The sequence below is a fragment of the Charadrius vociferus genome, unplaced genomic scaffold (genome assembly GCF_000708025.1).
Source record: "Charadrius vociferus isolate BGI_N301 unplaced genomic scaffold, ASM70802v2 scaffold770, whole genome shotgun sequence".
NCBI lineage: Eukaryota > Metazoa > Chordata > Aves > Charadriiformes > Charadriidae > Charadrius > Charadrius vociferus.
In genome coordinates, this window is record NW_009646395.1 from 386,146 (window position 1) to 402,132 (window position 15,987).

At 35.2% G+C, this 15,987-nt stretch overlaps 1 protein-coding gene across 5 annotated transcripts in view; it reads left to right on the top strand.

The window, feature by feature from the left end:
* Window positions 1–15,987, top strand: part of RPS6KA3 (ribosomal protein S6 kinase, 90kDa, polypeptide 3) — a 74,781-nt gene that overhangs the window by 49,416 nt on the left and 9,378 nt on the right. For all 5 annotated transcript variants that reach the window (XM_009894435.1, XM_009894450.1, XM_009894443.1 and 2 more), the window contains 8 exons: window positions 1,571–1,641; window positions 5,480–5,568; window positions 5,842–5,906; window positions 6,008–6,110; window positions 6,890–7,014; window positions 8,992–9,117; window positions 10,909–10,998; window positions 15,707–15,865. In XM_009894435.1, the coding sequence (XP_009892737.1) occupies window positions 1,571–1,641; window positions 5,480–5,568; window positions 5,842–5,906; window positions 6,008–6,110; window positions 6,890–7,014; window positions 8,992–9,117; window positions 10,909–10,998; window positions 15,707–15,865 (828 nt within the window). The remainder of the gene's footprint in view (window positions 1–1,570; window positions 1,642–5,479; window positions 5,569–5,841; window positions 5,907–6,007; window positions 6,111–6,889; window positions 7,015–8,991; window positions 9,118–10,908; window positions 10,999–15,706; window positions 15,866–15,987) is intronic.

Here is a 15,987-nt window from a genome sequence, read left to right on the forward strand (position 1 = left end):
CTGCTGAAATAAAAATGATAGCTAGGGAATGCCAATGTTAGCTTATTCTTAAAGTACTATTGGCCTATTGATGTTGGAATATAGTAGGTTGGGGGGGGGAACAAAGAATACGCATGCTGAGTGCGTACAAGCGTGTATGCTTGTGTCAAATAGGAGCTTGCTAAAGAAGCTTTTCATTTCAAGCAAGTGTAAGGAAAACATGTGGCACTACAAATTTACCTTTAAAAAAGTTTTTTTGCAAGTGCAGTTTGCGAAGATCGTTCTAAAGTATAAACAAACAAAAAGTGATATTTTTTTTGATAGTTTTGGCTTATGCCTCTCACATCTTCCTGACAGTTGTCTTAAGAAGTGTTAAAGTTAAAAGTGGGGTATTTTCATGTTAGCATTATATCAGATTTAAAATTGTAAATGTAAGTATATACGTAAAAAATAATATTTAGAGTTAAAAGTATTTAGCAGTAGTGAAGAGTTAATAGCAGAGGGTAGTAAAAAATTAAAAATTTTATTTTAATAAAAAGGGGATTAAAAGAATGCTGTTAGTGCAACTTCATGCTATTATTGTAGATCTAAGAATACTACCATCACATATTATTCACTCCAGTTATCCATGTACATTTTTAATGCTTAGAAGCCTGAATGTTTGGGTCATACCAGAAAAGAGAGGAATAGAGGATCCTTGTGTTCAGGATGACTGAAGTTTGCATAAGCTGTTCAGAGGGTTCCTTATATAATTATTTTAATTTTGAAGGCTTTAAGTATATACCATAAAATTTCATTAAACTAAACTGTTTTGCAATTCCTAAACCAAAAATCTGCCTCAGTGTGTTGGCTGCTGTGACTGCTGCCAGACTGCTTTCAGTACCTCATTTAGATCTGATATCTCTGCAGCATACTGCAGCTCAACAGAAGTGCCTTTATATTGATCTATTTTTACTCAGTCACTTTCAGAACAAATCAGTATTTTAACAGAGTCTGTTGCCTACTACCAGGCACTGTAGAATGTGCATGCACGTACTGTGTAGCTCTTACGTGTTCCTTCAGGCTTTATTTCCACTGTATGCATACAGTAACCACTCTTCATCATGCATGTCTTTGTCAATCAACTAACCTTTTTCCCCTTTCCAATGAAGGCTATGTACAAGCCAGTTTTAAAAATTTTGACCTTTTTTACTATCTCTGCATGAGGAGAAATCGTCACTAACTTTTGAAAGCAGAATCTTTTCCCTACCCCCCACCCTTTTGAAAACTAAAATACAGTTTTATAGATCAGGTCTTCCGAGAATAAACTTTTTAGGTGGAACTGGAACACAGAATGTTACAGTCTAGTCTAAATTGCTTAGGTAAAAGCATGCAAAGCAAGGTATCAATATAGGAAAATATTTTGCAGCTTTAAAAATGGCAAAGGCTGCTTGATGTTCATAGTAATTTAAATTGTACAATAAGAAGTTGTTTTGCACAGACTTGGTTGTTAACATGCATGAATTTTGGAAGGTTAAGATGCTAAGTAGTTTTGTCAAAAATTAGATTTTTGTCCAGGTAATGTAATTGATGAAAGTTTTACTCTATACAGTTTGAAATGCTCACTGGTACTCTACCTTTCCAAGGGAAAGACAGAAAAGAAACCATGACTATGATTCTCAAGTGAGTACACTCTTATTTATATATTTAATCAGGTATTCTACAGGAATAAAGGAATGCCCTCCGGGCTGCAATATCTAATTTCTACTCTTCCCTCATTTCCAAAGGTACTTGTAAATCCTCACTCCCTATTCCATACTATTAATTCCCTTTGCTGCCTATCTAATTTGCCTTTCTATTCCTCCCCCACACCAGGTACAAAGAATTTCATAGCAGCTCCTTAATCTGTAATAATAACTTCTCCAACCATATGATCTTTCCCATCTTATTTCCATAATATTTTTAACTTTCTTGTCCTTTTTGATAACCTGTGCATCTTTCCTTGCTGGTTTTTTGGTTTAGTTTTGGGGTGGGTTTTTTTAGAAAGTATTTTCTCTCTTTATCCTTCTCTCTCTCACCAGCTCCTTACCCCATTTCTTGATATTACTGGTGCTGCCAACAACTTGCTTCCCGGATACTTCCCCTATTTGATAAAGTGCATCCTCCCTTATGTAATCTCCTGACTTGCCCAGGCTCCAATTTTCCCCTTTGCTATTTCCAGTATAGATTTTGCATTAGCTATATTGTGGAAAATGCTTTCCTTCATGCAGTTAACATTTTGGGTTTTGCTAATGAAGGCCTGCTTTTTTTTTTTCTTGCTGATCCCCCATATATTCTCCGAAGTAATACAACCTGTGACATAATTGTCCCGCTTTTGGGACTGTAGCCTAACACTGTGCAAACAATTCTGTTTCCTCATGTCATAGTTTCACTTCTTTGTTTCCAGCCATTTTTTACTAATACCATTTTTTTTATCTGTGGAAGCTCATAAGACCATTTTAGCTATCTCATATGTTTTCTATTTCATTATCATTATTCTTCGTCCTGTTACCACTTGTCTACTGATATATCAAAGCCAGCATTTATTTTGCACCAACAGCCTATTTTGAAAAGTAAATATATGAAATTCTTTCATTTTTTTTCTAAGTAATTAGAAAGTGAAAACTGCTAGAAAACATAAACTCATTCTTTTTCTTGCTTTTGCTTTCATAATGCATACATGTTACGTTATTCTTTGCCCTTGTTTTTCTTCATCTTATATTTGCAAATGTATTTACTGGTGCTAATTTCTTCTGGTGCCTCAACACCATACCAGTTCAAATCTTCACATTGTGATTATTGAATGTCTTTAACTAAAAGGTTCTATCTATTCACAGCAAGCGTAAACTCCTTCTGATCACCTCCTATTTACAAGAAGCTAGTCTGACATAGTTCTGCTACACTCTCACTTATTTCAGGAGCCATGCATTTTTTCCATCCATGTCTCACAAGTCGCATCTTTCTCTTCTTTTCTCTGCCTGCACGTGACTCCACTCTGTTCCTCAGCAGTCTTTCCACTGTTGCTATAAAAAATCTGCTGTATTTTTAGCTGCCATGTAGAATACCCTCCTTGACATTCATAGCTACTTCCAGATTTCATCTGAGCATGTATCTCTAATTCCCTTTCCAACTTCTTTCTTTTCTCACCTTCTAGTCATTGTAATTGTTACCAGTTTGAGAGCTGCACAAAAAATGTGGTATGAAGTAAAGAAATTTTACCTCTGTTTTAATGTTCTATGCACTTGTGATTATTACATACATATAAAGTTATTTTGCTGTTGGTAATATGAACAGCTGAAAAACAGAAGATATTTTAAAGTCTTTTCTGATAAGTCACATTTTTTGTCTGGCCCCATAAGAATGGCAGTATGTTTTCTTTTTATTTTCTGTACACTAGGAAATGTACTATATTTCTCCTTAAATTTTTTCTAAAACTGTTTAAAATGGACAGGTGTGCATATGAATATTTTTGTAGTGTATTCTTTAAGGAATATTACTTTTCTTACCTTCTGTTCCTGAAAATCCACAGAAAATGTATTCTTCTTACAACACATGTTTTCCTGGGCTCTTTATTTCTTACATTACCAAGACAAGTTTTTTGTTTATTTTTGTGTTTTACCTAAAACTGAGAAACTCTGCAATTTGAAGAAATCGTAGTTTGCAGCAATAACGTTAACTTTTTAGAGCATCTTTTCTCCTTTACTGAAGAGGTATGCCTTTGTCTTTGTCCATCAGGAATGTCAGAAAAAAATTGCTGTCACTCATGTAGTTGTGTAACCTAAGACCTCTGAGGACCTGGTGATTCCCTTTTCTTCTGCTGTCTCACGTGGCCAGCAAAGGATTTTGTGAAAGGTGCTCCTTCATGATGGAAAGGGAGCAATGACAGTTTTAATCTTTGTGGTTTGCACAAAGGACTCCAGTTCACTCCACTGTGGACTGCAATACATGCCAGTCCTCTAGAATTTCTTCTACATATGCTGTTTCTTTTCACTGAGTCAATTCTCCATAAGATTAATTGCAGTTATGTTTTTGGCTGGTTTTAGATTTTTCTAAGCAGTTGACCTCTCATGCTGAACCTCCAGGGCTGCATCCTACTGTTGGAGCTGGTTTGGATTATATTAGGACAAAGATTTCCACCCACTCCAGCACAGTCCTATCATATTTAGTTGTCTGTTCTTTGTCCTTCAATAACATTGTAAGTGATACCATTGTGCTTCTGCAGACAATGTATTCCTCGCTTCCTCCTTACAGTGTAGCTCTCTGAGACTTTACTGGGAGCAGAAATGACATCAAGTGAACGTGCAATGAAATCACTGCATATAAAGTGCATGAGTAAGAATTCAGCTGCTAGTGGTGCATGGCAGTCCGGGAAGCATTGGATGGCCCACTGCCTGTTCTTCTGCTCGATTGGTGGTCTTGATCTGCCTGGAGCATGTTATTGAAGAGCGCAAAGGCAGCAAAGCTTTTCAGATTCCACCTCCCCTGAATTCTTTAATGCAGAAAGGAATGGAAAATTTAGTAAATTCAGGTTTTAAAGTAATAAATAGTGAATCAATGGCGATGTATATGCACTTGCTGAAGTGACGGGAGGTGGACATCTACAAATAGCTGGAACACAAGGCAAAACACATCTTGTGCTTGAAACAGAGAAAGCCTGTGTCATGGATTGTTACAGAAAAATACAAGCTACAGGTTGAACAAAAGATGGAAAGGAGGGAATTGCATCCATCCTAACCATTATCATGGCCATAAGAAAAAGTGAGACCTAATAACATTGAGAGGGTGGAGGCTCAACGTTAAATGGTGAAGATTACAAAACATAATTAAATGATAGAACTACAAAAACTTAATTCTAAAAATTCAAGACTGGCAAGTTGGAAAGTAGTATTTGAAACGGATAGAGGGGAGAGCAAAAAGAAAGAAGGAAAGGAGTGATCTTTCTCTCTCTCTTTTTTTTTTTTTTTTTTAACCCACTAATCTTGCAAGATCTCTCCCACCTTAATTCAATTTCTGTCTTCTAGCTTAGGGTTCCTGTTGGGTGTTCTTGGTGTATGTCACACTGTGGTAGTTTTTTTACCCTTTCTAAAATGTCTTTTATCTTACTATCGGAATGGATTTGCTTGTTTGATGTCATTTAGTAATAACTGAACTCAAAAGTGGATCAAAACATATTACAAAAATTTACAAGTTCCTAAACTGTTACCCAGTAAGTATTCTTTTCTACGTTTTTTACCACCTCTTCCTCTACTTCAGTTCCTGAGTCATTACTGAAAATGTTATACTACTCAAAAGGGTGGGGGGAATAGAAAGTACACATTTACATGACTGACAGCACTTTTGCTCTGTTTCTGATGTCTGAAGGCAATTTCTCAGTGATGCTATTTTGTTTGATATGGATTTGTTGAATGACCAAGGACAGGGGGAATGCAGTTAGTTCTTCCCTGAATATGTTTGTATGCTATTAATTATTTTTGTTCTATAGGGCCAAACTTGGCATGCCCCAGTTCTTGAGTCCTGAAGCACAGAGTCTTCTGCGAATGCTCTTCAAAAGAAACCCAGCAAACAGATTAGGTAAAGTGTTTAGCGGAGTATTTTAAATTTTATCACAATATTGATAACATCAATGGTCATTAAACTGACTAAATAAGTTTACAGTTTCTCGTGTGAAATAGTCTTTGAAGTAAGAACATCGTTTGCCTGTTTGGTCTTCTAATGATCAACAAAATATTATCATTTCTGCTACTCATATGTCTAAAATTAATGCAGAAGAAATAAGAAATTTTTCTAGTCATTCTTTTGACCAAGAAGAAAACAATTCACAGACATTTTTCTTCCTTATAAAAGGTGCAGGTCCAGATGGAGTTGAAGAAATTAAGAGGCATGCATTCTTTTCCAAAATAGATTGGAATGTGAGTATCTAATTCAAAATTAATTCAGTAAATTTCTTAGTTACATGTTCAGCGGTGTCATATAGCTTTCTAATTCACTCTGGGTTATGCCTTCTCCTCAGAAATTGTACAGGCGAGAAATTCATCCCCCTTTCAAACCTGCAACTGGCAGACCTGAAGACACTTTTTATTTTGACCCTGAGTTTACAGCAAAAACTCCAAAAGGTAAAAAGAGAAGAATTAAGCAATTTACATGTTCAAAAATTAGAAACCTTGTTCCTGTTCAGCTTATGTAAAGTGTCTTGTTCTTCCAGGTGTTGCTAGGCTAAATGAATGCTCACAGACAAGTATTCCATAGTTCGTAAAAGTTTTTGTGGTCTTTGGCATAAATATATCACAAGGGACGACTGAGTTGTCCTATGTTAAAAATAATCTTCGGCAACAAAACATATACATAAGTTCAATTGTACTTATTTAAGTAATATATTTTTTTTTAATTCAAAAAGATTATCCATGTTTGTGTCTCTTTAAAGGCTATATTCTATGGCTTCATTTAATGATGGTGACTCTATGTATATGTAGAAACTTACTCATTTCAGACTTTGGGTGCCAAAGTTGCTGTTTCAGTGCAATCAGTCTCTGCATAGTTTTACACTGATCCATTAAAAATATAATACAGTTTTCGTCTTTACAAATGTAGGGTGTTACCAGAATTTGATTGCTATATGTAGATATTTTCTGCAAAGTACTGTTTTTTGTATAATAAAATAGTCTGACAGTAATATGATCTTTGTAATCATTGATTATCAGTTATGTTTCTGGATGGTGTATGCAAAATAATTCAGTAATTATTTGTATTTTGGTCCTCAGAGAAACTGAAATTTGCAGAAAATGTTTGTGTAGTTTACAGAATAAAGCTGTAGTTTATTTACTCTTCCGAGTAGACGTAATCTCATCTCTACACTTTAAAAACTCTGCTTGTAAGTAGATGATGTGTTTTTCAGATTCACCTGGTATCCCACCTAGTGCTAATGCACATCAACTTTTTCGGGGATTTAGTTTTGTAGCTATTGCATCAGATGATGAAAGCCAAGCGATGCAGACAGTTGGAGTACATTCAATTGTCCAGGTGAGTACATCTGCTTTAAAAAAAAACCCAAACCTCAATAAAGCAATGTTGCCGTCTCTTGGTGGAGGGATAGTTTCCTTCATCACAGAATGAAGTACCATGACAAATTCATTATCAGCTTTATACAAGAAAAGTAAAGACCAGATTATTTTATCCAAACAAAACCTCTGGAGGTGTAGGACCTGTTTACAGGTGTGAATAGGCTTCAACCCTTAGAGGAAAACATCATACTATCTGTACTGTAATGACTCTTTAATATCAAGCCATAATTACAAGGTGGAGGGGAATAACAAACATCTTGATCTTTTTCCCCTATGCATGAAAATATTGGTTGATTCCTACACTGCACTAAGATGCACTGGAGTACAAATGTGAATTGTATCTGGATCTTTTGTACTGGTGTGTGTTATGAAACCCCTGACCCAGGACATATTCCATCCTTCCTGAACCACTTTAAGTTAATGTGCTAATCTGTGATATTTTGTGACTAATATCAGTGTATCATGCAATTCAATGTTACAGAATGCACACAAGCTTTGGCTTCTTAGCAGTATTAGAATGACTCCAGTACAGTCTCCCTTATTAAGGTTGTAACTTTTGATAGCCTAATTCAGTTGCTATTCTATTACTGTCAGGACTCCTGATTTTTGGTAAACAAAGCTTTGCTTAGGTGCAATTTTTGTGTAGGAAAAGAAGGGTGGACCTTGTGGTAGAATGGGGGAGAGGCATGCCTTCCCTCCTGATGAGGCTGAGGTCATTCTAAAAGCACGCTTCAGCACTGGAGAGTTTGCAACCAGTGGGGAAAAAGGCAAATGCATGTACAGGAAAGAAAACTGGGAAACCTCTGCAAAAATTGTATTTCTTCCTCTTTCTGCCTTTAATAATTCTAATTACTGAGATAGACCGAGTCATGAAAACCAACTGGTGATCTCAATTGTGTTGAAACCTTCTTATTGGTGTATAGGTAGGAATAAAAAGGTACACTGTATGATTGGGTGTGTTTATGTTTTCACTGCAAGAATATTTGCAAATGGCTGAGAGAATTTTTAAAAAACAGTTTATTCAGAACATGAACAGCTCTTGTATTTCTTTAATCCTCTTACATCTAGAATAGTTATAACATGTTTGTTTGTACACATTACCTGTTTCATTTATAATAAAACATTAAATTTCAAGGGGGGTTAGATTCTTTTTTTATTCTAAAGAAGCTGTCTGATTTGGTATATAGGTCAGAATGACTTCTGGTCCTGAAGTCTTGCTAAGTTTCTACAAGCTTTTCTCTGCTCCTTCTTTCCCACAGTTTTGTGGATAAAAATCTTTCTCTTTGTATATGGTTTCCTTCTCTTATAAAGTCTGTTTCTCTGCTGCCTTTCCTCTGTGCCCCTCAACCACTTCCTCACTCGTATTTCCTCTTTTCTGTGCTGCAGGATACCCAGATGGTTTCCTGCAAATGCTTTGCATCCTTTGCTCAAACTCCTTATACTAGAACACCATTTCCTCCCCTTACAAGAGTGAACACTTGTCCTTCTTTCAGCCTTTTATTTCTGTGAAAGGATTTTTCACTGCCATTCCATGCAATTTCCAGTTAATCTGATTCTCTTCAGTGTGTGTGAATTTTCCAGCTGGCATTCATCTATTCAGATAATAGAAACAGTGATGCTATTTTACCATTATTTTATCATGTCTTCCAATGTTCTTTGTTTTGGAGATTCTATCTTTAAATTAATAAATCAGTAACCTGAAACATCATGTTATCAGTTTCTAAAATACAGTGTGCATTATTTACAATGTGTCTAATCTATAATTCATCTCGTACTAATATCAAACGGAAGGTAGTGGCTGTTTAGACCACTTTGACCTAGTACAGCCATCAGTTTAAAATTTGAAGCAAATCACTAGGAATTCAAAACTTATTCTTAATATAAAAGTCAGTTATATATTTAGAATATTCATTAATTGATAATGTTATTTTGGTAGCAGTTGCACAGGAACAGCATTCAGTTTACTGATGGATATGAAGTAAAGGAAGATATCGGAGTTGGGTCTTACTCTATCTGCAAGAGATGTATTCATAAAGCTTCAAACATGGAATATGCTGTAAAGGTAATTACTTTGTTATAAAACAAACCAATTCTTTTCAAATTTCAGCATCATAGACATGGGACATAATTAATTTATTTGCCTAAAGAACATAGCAAATTACGATAATTTTTTAGTATAAAGAGATTTTAGATGCAAATGTGAATTATACTAATTGGCCAAATAGAATATTTACTGGCAGATATTTATATAGAATTGCTATGGCTTTTGTTATCTATGTGCTGGTTTGGGTGGTGGGTCTTTGAAACACCTATGTAATTACAGTAAAACTGATGAGAGTTACATGACAGAGTCTAGAAGGAAACGTACAATGAAAAGCTTACATGACTTTCCATCTTTTTTTTTTTTTAAATGCTATTGATTACTTTTATGTAAACATAGTTATATATGGGGGTTTTGCTTCCAAAGTAGATTCATAAATTGTCAGATAGCTAAGAGTTCATAACAGTGCTTAAGTCTGGTATACCTTCCAGAATAAACTTCAACTCTCTGTTGTTGCTTGCTGCTTTTTAACAAGGTTTCTAATGTTGGTTTTATGTTACTCTATTGGGCTTCTAGCACTTTTTTGAAGGCATTAAATTCTTAGTTGAAATCAGTAGATTTCCCAGAAGTGGAATGATAAGTTTATTGTTTTGTCTTCCTGTATAACACCATGGAGCTGAATGGTTACTATGAAAGCAGGAATATAAATTAGCAAACTTTAAAAGCAAAAAAAAAAAAAAAAAAATTAATCCTGTACTGTGAGGTGGGTCTCTGTTTTAATTGTTCAACAGTTTACTACTCAAATATGGAAAATCTGAAGATAAACTATATTTCGCTGCATCCTTGTACACAGATTGTCTCCTAGAAACCCTCCAATTTCAAGTTGGTAGTTACATACTTGTCGTCATTCTGGTTCTGGCCAGGAACAGATTTGACTTCTGTGCTTGCAATTTGAAATAATTTCTTGAAACTGGAAGAAAGTACTTTCATAGCTCTTAATTCTCTAAGCCGTAACATTTATTATGAGGATTGCCTCGCTTTTCTGCTGCCTCTGTTGTGGCTTTTTTTCCTCAAAGAATCATGAAAAAAAAAAAAAGTGATCAGTGTCCAATGTGTTAAGATGGTGCTGGTAGCAGTAATAAGGGCTTAGGATGTCAAGAAGAAGGGGTAAGACAGAGATGGAGAAGACATTAGAGGAAATTCTGCTGTTCAGGAGAGGAAAAAAAGGAAAATAAGAAGAATATGTTTTAAGTAGGACAAAATAATGTTTTGCTTGTTTGCACAGGGAGAACTTCAGAGCCTGATAGCAAGCCTCCAGAGATTCAAGTGAACTTTAATATAAGGCTGTTCTGAATTAACTCAGAGAAATTTTTCCTTTTTCTTATTTTTTATTCCCTTACTTGCCTGCATTGTCTTTTGCTGCACTAAATATTTGTCTGAGATTAGCTTTGTGAGAATCAGTTCATTAGCATTGTCAAACCAGTATCTCATGTCAAATTGGGAACTGCCTATTTTATTAAATGGTGGGTGACTGAAGCTTTATCTACTAAATACCCTTGCATTATTTATCACAGCCTGAAGGACCAGATAACTTCTGCAAAATTGTTTTCAATTGAGAGACTTTTCCATGGTTTTCCTACTTTTTTGCTTTGCCTTGCTGTTCCAATTTAACAAACTTTGTTTTGGTTACAATCCATGCCCTTTACAACAATAAATATTGCCTATCTGTTTATGCTAGTAAGCACACCAAAGTGTTACACTATATAATATTCACAAGAAGAATTATACCTGTGTGTCTATTTGCTCTTATAGATCATTGACAAGAGTAAAAGAGATCCAACAGAGGAGATTGAAATCCTACTGCGCTATGGACAGCATCCGAATATTATTACCCTAAAAGATGTAAGTAGTGTGTCAGAGACAGCCTTTAGTGTATTATAATTACATATCACTTTCTAATTTGAGAGACAACAAACTGTATGTTTTAGATTTATGTTACTATTTTTCAGTATTCAAAAATAAAACAATGTCCTAATGCAATTTATTCAACAATATCAAATTTTTTACTGAGGTGTCTCATTGTGATCTTTTAAAGATGCTCATATTTTGGTACAACATAATCCTAAGCAGTCAAATAATTCATCCTTCATAAATCCTAGCACAGGAATAATTCATTTAACATTGGCTATATTTTTTAAGGAACACATGAGTTTTTTGGTTGCTGAGTTAACTTTTAATCTACTTTTCTTGACATTAGTCAAAAGCAATTTTGATGTGCATTATGACATAACTGAGAACTCGCTGTTTGAGATAGCAAAGTAATTTTCATGGATAGTAATGAGTGTTACTCAGTAGCGGACAAAATATTTTCATATCCCTGGTCATCACTTTTCTTTACCTAGTATTGTTATTATTGTTACCTGGTCTTTGTATGGAAGATAATCTAGCTTTTTTTTTTTCTTGTATTATTTGCTCTGACCATGGAAACACTTTGACCATGAAAAGCAGTGAGTAACATAAGTTGGAAGGTAGAGGCTTTTCATAGTGAACAGTAGATTCTGATGATATAACAGAAAAAAAATTGGCTTTCTTTCCTTGATTATGCATTAAAGAGGATTAAAAATTAAAAAGGCATATGCTTAATGATTGACTTAGTCTGCAGGAAAGTATTTTGGTCCCCAAAACCAAACCTCAAGCAAAACAGCTAACCATTTACAGGAAGCTGAGCTCAGCTGAAGGGAGATTCTCAGACATTTTGAAGTCATTAAAACAGTAGCTGGTAAATACTGTGGAGATGAGTACTAGAGAACTCTGCCTAAAGGTCATCATCTACTATAATCTGTCTTCACTTCACCAATATCATGTAGTTTGGCCCTTTCTCCGGAGAACAAAATAAGTCAGATATACAAGGGAGCCCACCACAGACCTTACTTTATGCAAGCCAGATACCATAATTACAATCCCACTTTCTGTTTGTTCTGCTTTATGTGGTTGGACAATAAAGCTACCTGAAAGCAACTGTGCTTTGCTAGCACAGAACCTGCATCAGCGTTCAGGTTACTTTTAGAGCTGCACGCTAGGTTTATGTGTTACTTTGATTCATAACAGAGGTGGTGTTATTTAAGCAGGAAGACAAACATAAGGAATGTGAGTACTTACCTGAGCTTAAACATTATGAATTTTTTTCACTGAGAGCAGAGAAATGCAAGCAGCCTTGAAAAGTTGCCATGTATGCTTAATCATTCTACTTTGTAATTAAGTGTTCATCATATCCAGTCATCTTCCAATAGGAGCCATCTTTCATTCACACCAACAGTAATATACACGTAACAAAAGGAGACAACAACAAAAAAAAGCCTTAAGTCCACAGAGGAAGAGAAGACAATAAGCTGTAATTCTCATTTATTTCTACTTCAGATCAGTTCCTCAAGCCCAGTTTATGGAAGTATGTCCAGTGTAAAGAAAGAGGAATAGGACTCATGTATTAGAAACATGTATAATGTCTACTACTGTAAAAACTTAAGTTTTCGTTGTCCTAATATAGATGCATGGGGTGGATTGCTTGCATATCCCACAATATAGTGCTGTGCTATTACAGCTTTCAGAGGAAAGAAGAAGGAGTACTTGGCCTTCAGGCCTCAAGCTCATCAAGAGCACCATGTGTTTTTATACAAACACAAAGAGAGGCTGAGAGAGTTGGGGCTGTTCAGCCTGGAGAAGAGAAGGCTCCAGAGAGATCTTATTGTGGCCTTCCAGTACCTAAAGGGAGCTACAGGAGAGCTGGGGAAGGACTTTTTACTAGGGCATGTAGTGATAGGACAAGGGGGAATGGCTTTAAACTGGAAGAGGGCAGGTTTAGAATAAACATTAGGAAGAAGTTTTTCACTATGAGGGTGGTGAGGCACTGGAACAGGTTGCCCAGAGAGGTTGTTGAGGCCCCATCCCTGGAGGTGTTCAAGGCCAGGCTGGACGTGGCCTTGGGCAACCTGGTCTAGTGGGAGGTGTCCCTGCCCATGGCAGGGGGGTTGGAACTCAATGATCTTCAAGGTCCTTTCCAACCTAAACCATTCTATGATTCTATGAAATAAAACTCAGTGTGGATTTGACTCCATTTTTCATTCAGTTCCACACCAAAATTTAAAGGTTTCTATTTTGAAATGCCACAATAAAATGTTTCAGCATTAAGTGAATGTCTTTGGAAATTATTATTCTGTAAGAAGTAATTTCTTTCTTTTCTTGTTTTTCAAAAATAAATGCAGTAATATTTGAATTTATCGTAGGATGGAAATTTTCATTCTTTCTCAGCCTTTTTATGTAATTTAATTCTGAAGGTGTTTGGATTGAAACAATGGATATTCAAAACACCAAATTCTTTCTGCAATGCACAGTCCTCTGGGGTTTTTCCTTCTGATTGTTATCAGTGGTATTTTTCAGTTACACGGTATATAAACAAAAGAGCAAGCTATATTGTGCTAAATCAGATGTCCTTCTTATCCAATATCCTGCCTCTGACAGTGGCCATTAGTGGATGCCTAGGAAACCATGTAAGAACGGAGGAAGCACACAGCTTCCAACAAACCATTACCTTGAAACTTCCTGTGCTAGACCATTATATATATTTTACCCTTTTTTACCTATTAGCTACTGTTCTGTAACAGAACTTTAGTCCTGTTTTGAGTTATTTAAAGCATTGGCTGAAGAATCTTTTCAGAAGCATTTTAGAAACCTGAATACAGTATATCCAGTCTCCCAGTCCAAGTGCTTATTTATGAGTTCAAAAAAATTCCTAATATGTATGTGAAATCTTATTTTGCTTTGCAAAAAAGATGCCCTATTTCTCCATTACATTATATTTTGTTTGTGTGCCTTCATCTGTTTATCAATATAGTTTCTTCCAGTTTGCCTGGTAGAGAAGACATCCTGACTGATCTATGGCATGTGCCAGCAGTTCATTTTAAAAACTAGCGTCACATTTATGGTCTCAGCGTAATGCTGTGCACCTAATTGGGAAGAAAACTTCAACAGTATTTATTCAGTGCAAACAATTAAACTGATAGTACCATTAGATAAATCTGGGTGAGATGGATGATTTGTATGGGGTGGATTTTTTTTCTTGGCACACAGACAGTACCAACAAGGGGTAGCAGATAAAATAGTAACCAAATGCAAATTTTGCTTGAATGCCCCCTGCAGTACCAAGATGTGTGTGCTTTGTCATGTCAAATGAAATAAGCTTATTTCTTCATGTTATACCAGGATTAGAGGCAGCATGCCTATTAAAAAAAAAAAAATATCTAAAATGCCAGTTCAGTATCTAGAATTATATAATTCTGGTTTTTTAAACTGTGTAATATTTAAAGTCTTAATACAAACACATTCAGATGATCAGTCATTTGTATTTTGTGGGGGAAAAATTGCTGTTAAATGAGAACATGGGAACCTGTCATGTCCTTAAGATCATAAGCTTGTAAAGCCTGCAGAATTATTTCTTTAACACTCTTCCTCTTTTTTTATTTGGTGAGAAAATAAATCATTTTACTATTATTAAGAGCAGAAAAATTTCTAAGCTTAGGACTTTAGTAGTTTGTATTTCCCAGGTAGCTTAAGACAAGGAAGTTGGGATGAAAACTCTGTACTTAATTTAGCTGATATCTATTCCTGAATTAATTTTATTACAACTTGGATAATTATTTCTACTTAAATACAAACTAGTTTTTATTTCACATATATTACTGAAGAGAACAATTCCAACATCACCACAAAAAATAAGTTGAAATAATAATAGGGAAGTGAGTCTATAAAAGGTTTCACTAAAGCGGGAACTGCTTTCTGGATTAAGTTAAAATCCCAAGAAAGTGCAACTAAAATGAAATGCTTAAGTATACATTAAAATATGTTTTGGTGTAGTTCAGTCTGTAGTGCCCCCTGCTGATCAAAGAAATTATTCTCAACCATTGTTTCCATAGAAGTTAAAATCCATGCAAAAATTTAAGCCATTTTCCATAACTAGTAGTGAGAGCTAAAACATACGTATTTCATTAATTTTAGATCTTTTAGGCTTTATGTGTGGAGTAATAAATAAGTTGTAGGCTTTTATCATAGCAGCTTTGTGTGCATTAACTTCAGTGTTCACAGAGGCTCTTTGAGGTGGACTTATGTTTTTTTGTTTGTTTGTTTGACTGTTCAATTGGAATGATCTCTGTTCATATTTGTAATTTGGTGCAATAATTGGTTCTAGAATTAGCTCTGGTTTTGCCTTAATTAGACTAGTTTCCATTTATTACTATTTCTTAATTTCTCACGTATCTAGTTTAATTTGTTTCAGTAAAACTATGTGGGGAAAACTACATGTTATTCATCCTTTTTTCTCTTTAAACATTTACATGCCAGTATTTTTATGTTATTTCATTACTGTACTGCCTTTTTGTAGAAGGTTTTGTGTTCATTTCTGAACATGAACAATGTTTGGATAGTGTGTGGGGTGAGAAATACGCGAAAAATAATTGAAGAAAACAGCTTGTGTATGCACCTGCACTATCTCTGTGCATTTCACAGGAAGATCGCAGAGAATAAATATTTTGAAGTTTACATCTTTATGTACTTTTTGCAGGTGTATGATGATGGAAAATACGTATACGTAGTAACAGAACTTATGAAAGGAGGAGAACTGCTGGATAAAATTCTTAGGCAAAAATTTTTCTCAGAACGAGAAGCTAGTGCTGTTCTGTTCACAATAACAAAAACGGTTGAGTATCTCCATGCGCAAGGGGTAAGTTTTCATCTCGGACAAAATGCTTATAGATGTTAATATTCTTTTCTTTCAGAAGTATAAATTCCTATCTTCATATGTTCTTCTGTGAGGTAATTAAGTAATTTTTGCTAAATAATTTC